The sequence below is a fragment of the Pyrgilauda ruficollis genome, unplaced genomic scaffold (assembly GCF_017590135.1).
Source record: "Pyrgilauda ruficollis isolate IOZ18807 unplaced genomic scaffold, ASM1759013v1 scaffold287, whole genome shotgun sequence".
In the NCBI taxonomy this organism is placed as follows: domain Eukaryota; kingdom Metazoa; phylum Chordata; class Aves; order Passeriformes; family Passeridae; genus Pyrgilauda; species Pyrgilauda ruficollis.
In genome coordinates, this window is record NW_024524233.1 from 59,611 (window position 1) to 72,306 (window position 12,696).

General features: G+C 55.6%; 1 protein-coding gene across 1 annotated transcript in view; it reads right to left on the bottom strand.

Moving 5' to 3' along the window:
- Window positions 1-1,055: 1,055 nt before the first annotated feature.
- Window positions 1,056-12,696, bottom strand: part of SCRIB (scribble planar cell polarity protein) — a 90,859-nt gene continuing 79,218 nt past the window's right edge. Inside the window, exons 39-44 of the mRNA XM_041472260.1 lie at window positions 10,335-10,499; window positions 9,494-9,633; window positions 8,863-8,900; window positions 7,885-7,959; window positions 6,220-6,271; window positions 1,056-3,250 (exon numbers count right to left, since the gene is read on the bottom strand). Of these exons, the coding sequence (XP_041328194.1) occupies window positions 3,090-3,250; window positions 6,220-6,271; window positions 7,885-7,959; window positions 8,863-8,900; window positions 9,494-9,633; window positions 10,335-10,499 (631 nt within the window). The 3' untranslated portion in view covers window positions 1,056-3,089. The remainder of the gene's footprint in view (window positions 3,251-6,219; window positions 6,272-7,884; window positions 7,960-8,862; window positions 8,901-9,493; window positions 9,634-10,334; window positions 10,500-12,696) is intronic.

Here is a 12,696-nt window from a genome sequence, read left to right on the forward strand (position 1 = left end):
TGTGACATTTCCCAAATGTCCAGCTGTGACATTTCCCACCCTCCATCTCCCAGAGCCTGGCTGGGGATCGCTGCTGCTGCTCAGGGCTGTCAGCTGCAAGAGTTTCTTGCAAACCTTGCAGCCCGGCAAGGCTCTGCTCTTTGCCTGTGCCACCTTGCAGATCATTCTCCCCATATATTGAACTGGGTTATTTCTGTTCCTGTTTATAGATAAATAATAGAATCATAGCATGGTTGGGCTTGGAAGGGGTCTTACAGACCATCTAGTTCCAACCCTACATGAATCATCCCTAAATAAATATCCCTAAATAACCAATTCCCATTGATGATGCTTCTGTGTTCACTTTTGTCTGAAGGGGTAAACTACTCCCCATTGCCTGATCAGGGTTCAGTTGTGGGGACCGTGATACACAGAGAGGAGCCTGGCAGCCAGCCTGGCCCAAGGGAGAGAGCAGATAATCCAACAGAGCCGTGTGAGGCTGGCAACTGCAGCTCTGAGCCCGCGCTGACCAAGGAGCAGGCTGTGCCTCAGGCCCCTCTTCCAGCTGTACCTGTCACACAGGGGAGCGCTGAGGCTGAGGTCTGGCACCACCCTGGCTGTAGGAAAAGGAAATCCACCCTCTCCTGAGACTGCTCCTCCTTCCCTGGGGTGGCACAGCACGGTGCCCATCCACTGAACCAGACTCAGGAAAACCTGGCTGAGCTACAGGAAATGGGGCTGGTTTTTACCAGACAAACTATTTTTAAAAACTTTAATAATATAAACAAAATAGTGTTTTAGCTTTTTTGTTTTGGTTTTTTTTTTTAACACAGCCAAATAAGGAAAGCCAAGAACTGAAGATCTTGCTGGTATCACTGTGTTTCATATTGTTTTTTCTTTCCCATCCCTGAATATTGATATTCTCAGTAACTGGGGTGTGCATTGATTCCTGCTCCCAAAAGCAGGAACACCAGGAGCATCTTTGCTGGATTATGCAGTGAGTAACAACCACCAGCAGAGCATTGATGCTGAAACTGCAGACTTGACACAGGGCACACCACTGTGACTAAAGGCTCTAAAATGTAAAGTAAACTTTATTATCCTTGAACCACAAAATAGATTTCTTTGGTTGTACAAATTTCACTAGTTACAGTCTTGATGCGCTAATTTTCCCTCGGAGTCTCTTGGGAGAGAACGGGAGAGAATCCAGAGCCTGGCACCAGGTACCGCACAGGGAAAGGAGAGAAGAATCACAAGTTAGTCACCAAAACCCAGCCAGGATTGTTTCCAAAACTGCTCTTGTTAAAAAGCAAATGCTAAAATTAGATTTAAAAAGGAAAAGCTCAAATTGCTGATGATGGAGGCAGCTGCAGCTGCAGTGTGAGATTATCAGAGTTCCCCTTCACAAGTCTGTAAAATCAAAACATACAGAGTCAGTTAAAATGATCCGCTGGATTTTGGCATGAAAGGAGAGGCTCAACTAAAAAACTGCACCCAAAAAACTGCATCCAGCTCTTTCCTTCAGCAAATGTACAAGCAGATGTGCCTGTCAGTGCCCAGCCACTGTGAGGCTCAAGGTCCAACCCTGGTCTTACTGGGGAGTCAGAGAGCACCAATGGAAGGGAACGGGACTGCGCCGAGCTCGGACCTTCCTCACGGTGAGAGGCAGTGAGAAAAAGAAAAAGAAAAGGGTTGTTTCCCCTCACTAGTGGCAGCAGAGGCTGATGGCAGAGTTGGGAGCAGCAGCTGTGACCTCCACATCTGCAGAGCTCACATGATTCAGAACCTGCTCACAGCCCTTGTTCCACTTCTGGAAACCAAGGCTCATACCCCCACTCATTTCTCATTTTCCTTTTTCCCTCTTGTGTGGGCAAACGTGCATTTTCCCCATCCTCCAGGGGAAGGGGCCTGAAGCCATTGAGCTGGCAAAGTGGAACTGTGTGGTTATTGCAAGGCACAGGCCAGCCCCATTCTGCTCCGTGGTGCTCCTGGTGCTCCCTGCCAGCCCACAGCACACCAGGCACCCCGTGACATCCCTGCCCACCCTACAGCCAGCGTGGGCACTGTGGACTCCCCACCAGCATCTCCATGTGCAGGATCCTGTAACTCCCAACCTGACCCCAGCAACTCCACATTCTACCCATCCCCAGTTCCTGAACTCTACCCACTAAGGTACCTGCTGTCACACCTCCCACCTCTGCCGCTGTGTCCTGCCCCCCGTGCTGCTCCCACTGCTGTCACACACCCCTGCACCCTGCTCTGGCTGTCGGCCCTGTCCCATTCCTGCCCCAGCTGACCAGTTCGGCCCCAGTGCCACAGGACAGACTCCTCCACTCGTGTGCTCTGCAGTGGCTCCCACCGTGGTGACACAGGGGGACGTGCCCATCCGGGAGGGAGCTGTCCCAGGACAGCACAAAGCCCCAGCAGGAGCAGTGTCCCACCAGGACAGAGGCAGGTGGCAGAGCTGGCTCTGTTTTCCTTGAGCACAGAGTGCCGGTGGCAGAGGGAGGCACTTTGCTGGAATTCTGGTGGTTTTTGTTTTCTTTTTTTCCTTCTTTTTGCCTCCAAGCTTCCCATTCCCAAACACTCCCAAAGGGAAGTGAGGTGACACAGTGCAGGAGCTGGGAGGAGATGCTTTTTGGCAAAAGACTGGAAACTAAATAGGAGTAAAGGCAGGCTGGACCTTCCTCCTGATTCCCACCAGAGGAGAAGCTCCTTTTAACCACTACAAAACCCAAGCTGAGGCAGTAACAGCTGGAGCCCAACACACTCTCACACTCCTACATTCTCCCTGTCCTACTCTTCCCCACACATAATATTTACAGGCTAAAAAGCTGCCCACTGTCCTGGCCACCCTTCCTCTCCATCTGCCAGCAGTCAGTCCAGTGTTGTCCCAGTTTTGGGATGTGCCCCAGTGCACTGTTGGGTGAGAGACGAGGGCGGTTCACAGCCCCAGAGGAGTCAGTTGGCCACAGAGCTCACGGGGAGCTCAGTCCCATCCAGAGTCTGCAGGCAGGGGCAGCCTCTGCTGTCCCTGGAGCTCCCGAAGGGCTGTGCCAGGCCAGTCCAGTGCCCAGGCTGTGCCAGGCCAGTCCATTGCCCAGGGCCACCTATGTGGGGACAGCGGTCTCCAGGCTGCGCCGGCTGTGCCGGAGCTTGCGCTTGCTGCTGTACAGGGCCATGTCCTCCAGGGCTGAGGGAGCTGCTGCCGATGGATCCCCTGCTCCCGGTGCGTCCTCCTCCTCTGGCTGCCCGTCCTGCTCCCGGGGAACTGCAACGACAAGAGGGGTTTGGATCTGAGGACAAAGCCCTGGTTAAGTCAGGTGAGATCCTGAGAGGAAATCCTTCCCTGTGAGCTGGTGAGGCACAGGCTGCCCAGAGGAGCTGTGGCTCGTAGCAGCTCGGTGTGATGGAAGGTGTCCCTGCTCAGGGCAGGGGTGGCACTGGGTGGTCTGAAAAGCCCCTTCCCAGCCAAACCATGCTGTGATTCTGGCAGCACACAGCTGGCACAGTTAATGCAGATGTTAAGGCTAGCACAGGATGACAGAATGGTTTGTGTAGGAAAGAACCTTAAAGTTCATCCCATCCCAACCCTGCCACAGGCAGGGACACCTTCCACTGTCCCAGGTTGCTCCAAGCCCTGTCCAACCTGGCCTGGAACACCTTCAGGGAGTGTTCCAGGGTATTCCCAAGTGCTGCATTTGGGACAGCACTGGTCTCAGTCACTGCCAGTAACCCCCTGCCCAGAACCCCCTGGTGACCTGCAGCTCACGTAGGGAGCACTGTGGGTGCTGGGAAGGAGGAGCCACGTGTGAGGAGACACCTGCCTGCAACACCCCTTGTTCACTGAATGTGACTGGAGTGCCCAGCTGCATGGAACATCCAGTGTCCTGAAATGCTTCTGCTCTCCAGAGCAGGGACCCACCCTGGCCCGAGTCTGCAGGGGCTGAGGGGTCCCTCTGTCACAGAGGGGGAGGAGAGTCTGGGTCACAGAAGGAAGGCTTTAAACTCAGGGGCACCACAGAGACATGTGGGACAGACAGCTGCTGTGCTGTGGGAGGATCCAGACCCTCAGGGAAGGACAGGGGCAATCAGGTGAGGGTCACCCCTGTGGCATGCCCAGCTGGATGCAGGGAGCTGCTCCGAGGAGCTGACCAGAGCTCACAGGTCAGGGCTGCAGGGACAGGTGACATTCCTGACCAGGGACAGATGACATCCTGAGGATGAGAGAAAACAGGAACTACTGGAGGAAAGCACAGGCATTGCCACTGGTATGAATACAGAGATTCCAGTTTTGTGTTGGCATTTTGGTGGGAAAGAACCTGTGAAATGCAAGTCTGGAGAAGAACAGGATGGATGCAAGTCCTTGGAGTAGTGATGTGGCCAAAAAGGCTGGACAGGAATAAATTAAAGCCACAGGAGGGCAGAGAGATTTAAATTAAATCCACAAGAGGGCAGAGAGCACTCGTTTGGTTCCTGAGTGTGAGAGCTGCAGAGTTCATTAGCCAACAGCAATTAGGGCAGGTGCAGGATGGGGAGGCAGCTGCTGCCCACACCGGAGAGCCCAGGTGGGCAAGGAGCACAGGGAAAAAGCAGCTCCTCACATCCCATAGGCAGGGTCCCAGTAACAGGAGCAGCACACAGTCATCAGGGGAGCTTCTGCAACCTGAGGGTTACAGGTCTGGGGAGCAAAAGTCTCCAGGTGATCTGGAGGTCATGCCACAACAAAGGGAACACTGCTTGGTTCCACCTGAACTGCTGCTCTGCAGTTCAGTAACTCCACAGCCTCATGGAAACCTTGCAATAAAGGTTTTTAAATCCATTTAAGAGATGATGACCATGAAGTCAGACCAGAGAATGGAAGGAGCTGTTTCTGCATGGGCAAGAGGACGAGGGTGTGCTGGGAGGAGTGAGATGCCAACACTTTCCTGCAGCTGGATTTCCTCAGAGCTCCTGATGTAATGATTTGCTAGCACAAAATTTCAGAACTGCTGTGAGTCAAAAAGCCATAATTCCATGATCCAGGACAATTCTGATTATGCTGGCTGGAATGCTGCACTGCCTGGGAGAGTGAGATGGGATGGAGGGCTCTGAAAAAGCCAGGAGAGCTTGGCCCCATGCCAGGAGAGCTGACTGGCATCCTCACCTCCATCCCTTCCAGATGATGTGGGAAAAACCTGCTTCTTTTTGTGTGCCCCACACACATACAGGTGATTTAAGCATTACTTCAGGACTGAGGGCTGGGTCTCCCCATGAGCACCACATTTTCTTTCTGGCTTTCATCCCATCAGAGCAGGGACAGGCAACAGTGAGCTCTGAGTGCCCTAAGCAGCAGCTGCTATTCCCCAGACCTTCCCTGAGCTCTCAGTTCCCTGCACTGCCTGAACAAACAACCTCAGGAGAATAACCCAGAGCTTAGAGGATGACTCTGAGGGATGAAGAACAGATCCTGTTCTCAGGAAAGTACGTTTGTGTAGAGTCCTGCAGCAGAACCTCCTGGAAACAGCTCAGCTGTGGGTCAGCTGTCTGGGATGCAGCCTTGGCTCAGAGGCATTTGTCTAGAAAAAAAGGGTTTTGTTTTTTAAATAAAGGGGGGATGAAACATGCAAAAAGGGTAGCAGCAAACCAGCACCAACTGTTAGAGGCTACACAGCAGGCAGGCTCTGCCCAGCTCCACAGTGCTGCTGCAGCCCCTGGAACCATCTGGGTGAGTCTCAGCTGTCTGTTACAGTGGGACAGGCAGACACAGCCCAGCTGGACAGCCCAGAGGTCCAGCTGCACACCTTTAACTCCTGCTGACTGAGGTGGCCACAGCCCACGAGTGTACCTGGGATGAATTTACCTGCACCAGTCCCTGTGCCAGCAAAAGGGGCACGAAGCAGCCCCTGCATGGACATCATGCACCTGCAGCAGGTGGCAGAGGCCAAAACCTCTCTGCCACATCCTACTGCCACTCCAGGACACAAACTGGAGAAAAACAGGCATGCTTGTAACACAGCACACTGGGAAAATTAGTCATCACTGAAAATGATGCAAATATGCAAATATCCTACCCAAACTGAACGTGGTGAGCGCGGAGTTGTCATTCTAGAACAGATAAAACATGGCATGGCTTCAAGCAACAGAAGGTGAGCTCCTCAGGGTGGTTCCATAAGGCAGGGGGACCCTCCAGACCCAGGGCAGGGAGTGAGCAGAACAGCCAGGACTGCCTGGGCCTGGCCTGGGCTGGGCTGGGCTTACCTGAGTTACTCCGGTCATCGACGTATCTGAGGTCATCAGCTGCATCAGGGGACTGGAAGGGAAATGAGATCATTCACACCTGTAACACCTGAGCCCAGGGCATCCCCAGCCCCCCTCCCACACCCCATGGAGGGGAAGGGACTGGCACTGCCCAGAGGGGACTGGCACTGCACAGAGGGGACACGGGCACAGAGGGGACACTGACACAGAAACTCCAGCAGGAATCCCTCGTGCCTGGGTCGAGCACCCTGGCCTGGCCTGTGTGCAGGAAGGAGAGGAAGAAACACAAAAGGCACAAAGTGTAGAGAGTGAAGAAAAAGGCTGTGAGCTGAAAGAGGAGAGATTTGTGTTGCATATGAGACAGAAATTCTTGCCCATGGGTGGGCAGCCCTGGCACAGGGTGCCCAGAGCAGCTGGGGCTGCCCCTCAATCCCTGGCAGTGCCCAAGGCCAGGTTGGATGGGGCTTGGAGCAGCCTGGGACAGGGAAGGTGTCCCTGCCATGGCAGGGGTGGGATGGGATTTAAGGTCTCTCCCAACCCAAACCATCCCAGGATTCTGTGAACTATTGCACCCACACACACTGCCTGAGGGTTTGGAGCAGCAGCCTCCTTTGGAGGCACCTTCTCAGCTGCATGCAGACCCAGTGCTGTACCTGGGGAAATTTGGGTGGTCTGGAGCTGCCACAGAGCTCAAGCAGCCAGTCCCCAACTCGCCTGGGACAGAACTGGAGAGAGGCACCTCCCAAAGGAAGGCACCCCAGGAAAATGAGGAACCACTTCCAGGAGCAGAGCAACACCACAAGGGACAGGTGCCAGTGAAGAACAGACACCAAATAAAGCGAAAGTGCCTGAGAATCCTCATCCTGCAGCTCTGCCACAGCCAGCCTGCCTGCAGTGACACACCTTTGTGTCCCCACAGTGAGGTGAAGCCCAGTGTGGCAGTGCTGGCTGGCTCTCCATGCACACAATCTGCCTCATGGTAGAGAACTAAAAAACCACCTAAAACCCTTCAGACACAGGAAATCTGCTCAATTCAGCTGTCACAAATGCCATCAGGGACTGACTGACCCAGGCAGTTACAGCTCCCAGCCCTACAAGATTGGTTCCAGTGGCCTCCAGAACAGGGGCAGGGGTCAGGATCACCTCCAGAGCTGACAATCCATGACAGAACAGCTTAAAACAGCCCATTAGAGGAAGGAGAAGCACCTCACCATGGCTTTCCACTCTCAGGTGTGGACTCCACTGCCAGCAGAACTACAGCTTGAGAACAGGCACCCCAGCTGCTCCTGGCCAGGACACCAGGCACCAGCTGGAAGTTCACATCTGCTCCAACTTGGCATTTGCTAGCCATTATTTCTGTAACTTTTTATTCCCTTTTAGTTCTCATCTTTCACTTAAAAATATTTCAGTAGCCATTCCGGTGAAGATGCAGATGTTTTCTATCTGCAAAGCTTTTGTCATTCATTTTAAAACCATCTGGACCAGCCTTTTCCTAATCCCTCTTGGCTGAAGCCTCCACCAAACCCTCAGTTTTCAGTAGGACTGGTGTCCCTGCCCCTGCACAGCAAAGCCTCTGCAGAGGGCTCCCCCAGATCCCTCAGCCTCAGCTCCTCCACCAAACCAAGGCCCGAGCTATGCAGAGGTGGCTCAGCATGCAGTTTATACCTGGATTTCGTAAACAGGTTTGGAGGAAGGAATAGCAGCAAATTCCCGGTAGTCAAACTTCTTTTCAGACATTGACTAGAAGGGACAGCAGAAGGGAAGAAACAGAGAAGAGAGAGTGAGGGAGAGAACGGCTGGAGAGGCAGCAGCAAGCTGGGCAGTGCAAGCAGAGATCCCAGCAGAAGCAGAGGGACATCCTGAGGGAGAGGCAGGAGTGCCTGGACAGAGCCTGGGACACCCCAGGACACCCCTGGGACACTGCTTTGGAGCTCTCCTGGTGGCAGGAGGGGTTTGAGCCACAGAGGAAACATCACTGCTCCAGTGAAATGCTGATGCACACCAAGCCTGCTAGGAAGGCTGGTTTGGGGGAAGTTCATGGCAAGATTTCTGATAGCCAGAGCAGAGTCAGAATTTCAGCCCAGGGCTGTGTTGTGGGGTGACCTGGCAGGACAAGGCTCCCTCTCTGCTGCTTTCCCTGAGCTGTCTCACCAGCTCTTGCAGTGCTGGGCAACAATGGCCCATGGCATTTACTCAGGGCTAGGAAAAGGAAAATGCTGATTGCAGCTGCAGGTCTGCCTTGTGCTCTCGAGGAAACACAGGGCCAAAGTCCCTGAAGTGAAGTAAAAGGCTTTCAGAACTCAGGCAAAGGCTTTCTGAATCAGGGTAAGGCTTTCTGAGCACGGGGAAAGGCTTTCTGGACCTGGTGGACAACTTTCTGAACAAGGAGGTGAAGCACCACGGAAAGGATGGCATCACAAAATAGGGGACAGAAAGCAGATGTCCCCTGGGAGCTGCAATAAAGGGGGGTGCCTCTGGCCAGGAGTGTGGCCACATTCCATCCACGGACCCCTCACCCTCCCCTGCACCACGCAGGCCTGGCTCAAGGACCAAGTGGGCACCCACAGCTCCCAGCACAGCTGAGCAACCAGGGAATCCCAGGATTCAGGAAAGGTGAAAAAAGCAAGCAGGAGAACATCATACCAGCCTTCCTGGGGAAGTGACGTTCCTGGGGCTGCAATCTGCAGGAGGGGACAGAAGAGCACAGTTAGTGACAGGCTGGCTGTGGGACAGCCACCCCCCAGCCATCAGCAGCATGTCAGAGTGGTGACACCACGCTGAGGGCAGGCCCTGCCTTCTGCCCTCCCAACAAACACCTCCTCACTGCTTTTTCAGAAAATCAGCATGTGTTCCCACCCTGTTCCCTGGAACCTCAGCTCTGCCTCAGGTGCTGTCACATGTCCTACAGCTGAGCCCCATCCCTGTGCTGTCCCCACGTGCCCCCAAGGACCTTCCAGCTGGGTCTGTACCTTCCAGCTGGGTGGAAGGAGGGAACTGCCCCCCAGAAGGAGGGAATTGCCCCTAGAAGGAGGGAATTGCCCCTTAGCAGGAGGGAATTGCCCCTAGAAGGAGGGAACTGCCCCCAACCCTGCCTGTCCCTGCAGGCAGCAGCAGCTCTGTACCTTCCAGCGGCGTGGAAGGAGGGAATTGCCCCCAGAAGGAAGGAACTGCCCCCCAGAAGGAGGGAATTGCCCCCAGAAGGAGGGAACTGCCCCCAGAAGGAGGGAACTGCCCCCAGCCCTGCCTGTCCCCGCAGGCAGCAGCAGCTCTGTACCTTCCAGCGGCGTGGGTGACGGCGTGGGCGCGGGCGAGGGGGACTCTGCCAGCTGCTCCAGCGTGCTGCGCTTCTTCCCCTCCTTGGACTTGGCAATGACCATCTGGGCTTTGAGAGCATCCTGCTCCAGCGATTTCATCCTGCCTCGGGAACGGGGTGGGGAGGAGAGGCCATCAGTGCTGGGGAGGGGACAGTGCCACCCGTGTGTGGCAGGGCAGGGACAGAGCCCTGGGCCGAGCACAGCTGGGTGGAACAAAGCCCCCGAGGGTCCCCAGGCAGGCAGGGGGACAGCTGGGCTGGCTGCCATCCCAAAACACACATGGGACCACATGTGCCAAACACACAGAGCCTGAAGCTATGGATCAACACACTGAGAAGCTGCAGGCAGCCCCAGAGTGCCACACAACAGGACAGTGACCTGAGCTGGGGACAAATCTGCAAGGATCACACGAGCAGGATCAGTCCTGGGGGCTTTACCCTCCTCTGGGCTCAGTGTGCTGCACCTTAACCCTCCTCAGCCTGCAGGAGATCAGGAAGGCCAGGCTGGATGGGGCCCTGAGCAGCCTGCTCTAGTGGAAGGTGTCCCTGCCCGTGGCAGGGGGTGGATCTGGATGATCTCTAAGGTACCTTCCAACCCCTGTGTGACACAGCTGTGAAAAAGTGGGTCCAGCCCTCAGAGGAGTCTGTTCCTTCCTGCCCATCAGACAGCCCCAGCATCCCCCCTTGTTCTCTGGGCAGTGGGCACCAGGGACCACCCCCACGTCCTCCTGCCCCAGGAGGCCCCAGAGGGGCATGGGGACACAGACAGGAGCATGCAGCTGTGGGGAGGGGCAGTGCACACCTGGATTGGCCTCCTGAGCCTGGGACTCTCGAGGCGTGGCTCTGCACTGGGCTAGCCATCTGAGCTGGCCTGGCCCCGGGAGCAGCAGCCCGCTGCCGGGACTGGTACAGCCTCCTGGCCAGGTCCTGCTCGTACTGCTTAACACTGTCTTCAAGAGCTGAGGATCTGAGGAGGAGCAGCAGGACAAGGAACAGGAGAAGGAGGAGGAAGGAGAGATGATGGTGATGAACATTGCAGCAGACAGGAACAGGAAAAGAAAGAAAACAGATACAGGAACGTACCCTGGGGAGGGGAAATACGGGTCTGACATGGGGCAGCCTGGGCTACACTGGTCCCAGATGTGATCCCACCCAACCCTGGCCACTGCTGAGGCAGCAGGAGCCCCTGGGGCAGGCGGGGACTGTGCCCAGGAACATCAGCCTCCATCAGTCCCCACATCCAGGGCTGCCTTCCCGTGAGCTGGGAGGCACCAGGAACAGCTCCAGCCCCACGGGAAAGGCTGTGGGGTGGTCAGAGGGTGTGTGGGTGTGGGTCAGGCTGAGGGCACACGTGGGACAGCCTCTCAGCTACACTGACCATGTGCTCCATGCACCTCAGCTGGACCATGGGAAAGGGGAACACAGTGGCCAAGCACAGGACACACATTTTGTCCTGGGACACTGAGGGTGAGCGTGTCCCTAAGCCAGGGTGAGCCAAAATGCTCATGGGCCTGGCTGGCACCTGCCCCAGGGTGTGCTCCAGAACCTCTGAACCTCCCTCTTCCCACGGGACAAGGGCCTGGAGGGACAGGACACAGGGAATGGCTTCCCACAGCCAGAGGGCAGGGATGGGTGGGATCTTGGGAAGGCATTGTTCCCTGGGAAGGTGGGCAGGCCCTGGCACAGAGTGCCCAGAGCAGCTGTGGCTGGCCCTGGAGCCCTGGCAGTGCCCAAGGCCAGGCTGGATGGGACTGGAGCAGCCTGGCACAGTGGGAAGTGTCCCTGCCATGGCAGGGGTGGAACCAGATGAGCCCTAAGGTCCCTTCCACCCCAAACTGTTCCATGACTCCACGACTGTGCCAGGGGCTGTGTGTGCCCAGAACCCATGTGTAAGGTGGGTCTCTGTGTCTGCAGAGAGCACAGGGAGTGCTGGGGGAAGGGGGCATCACACATCCTGGCAGGGCACTGATGGCACAGGGAGAACAAGGAAAGCCCAAGGAGGTGCAGACTGAGGGGTCATGAGTGACAGCACAGAGCAGAGAACTGGAAAGAAGCAGAAGACAGGAGATTAGAAAGGGAGGAACAAACCCAGTGGGTTGGTGGGGCTGAGCCCCTGAGTGGGGCAGTGCAGAACTTCCCCTGCAGCACAGGGGCCTCTGGAGACAGGACCTGACCACATCCCTGTTCCCATTCCAGAGCTGGAAAGAGGGGCCCTGGATCCTCCCGGAGATCTGTGGCAGCAGGGAACAGTCCCTCCTTGTCTCACAGAAAGGAGCCTTGCAGTGACTGACTGATTCCTGCCCAGGGCACCAGCCAGGCCCTTCTCCAGGACCTGCACAGAAAGCTGGGCCTTGGCACTGGAAGCAAAGTGGAGCTGAAGCCCTGGTCTGCCACAGTTAAACCCAGAGAGGCTGGATCTGACAGCTCAGGTAGCTGAAGCCTTGGTCTGCCACAGTTAAACCCAGAGAGGCTGGATCTGACAGCTCAGGTAGCTGAAGCCCTGGTCTGCCACAGTTAAACCCAGAGAGGCTGGATCTGATAGCTCAGGCAGCTTCTCCTTGACAGGCACTCCCTCCTCAGGAAGGCTCTTCTTTTGCTAGCCTCATTTCCAAGGAGAAAACACACTTAAAAGAGTGAAGGTTTGGGATGAGAGATCTCTCTTCTGCTCACAGTGGACAAACCCCTGGTGCTCCACACTCACTAACCCTCCTGAAGTCTCATGTGAAACTTTTACTGTGCCCTGAGCAGCTCCAGCCAAGTCCCAGCTGGCCCAAGACCACGGGCTGATAAACAGCAACATTACAGGAGCAAATCACAGCATCACGTCACCTAAAAGCATCCTCTCCCCTCCCAGCATCTTCAGGTTTATCTGCTGGCAACACCAAGCTCGTGGAAGAGCAGAGTGCCCAGACTGGAGCTGCTCATCTGGGACAGCAGCAGAGACTCTGCTTCCCAAAGTCTGCACGGGCAACATCCTGCTTCTCCTTCTGACACCCACCTTAAACAAAGCTTCCATCACAGCATTCCTTGGATTCATTCATGCTTGGGCATGAACAGAGCTGACAGACCTCAGAGAGCCTCCCCAGCGTGGGAGGGATGAAGGGGAAGTGGAGGCACCAGGGAGTGAAACCTGCATGTGCCATGGGAAGGGATGGCAGACTGGG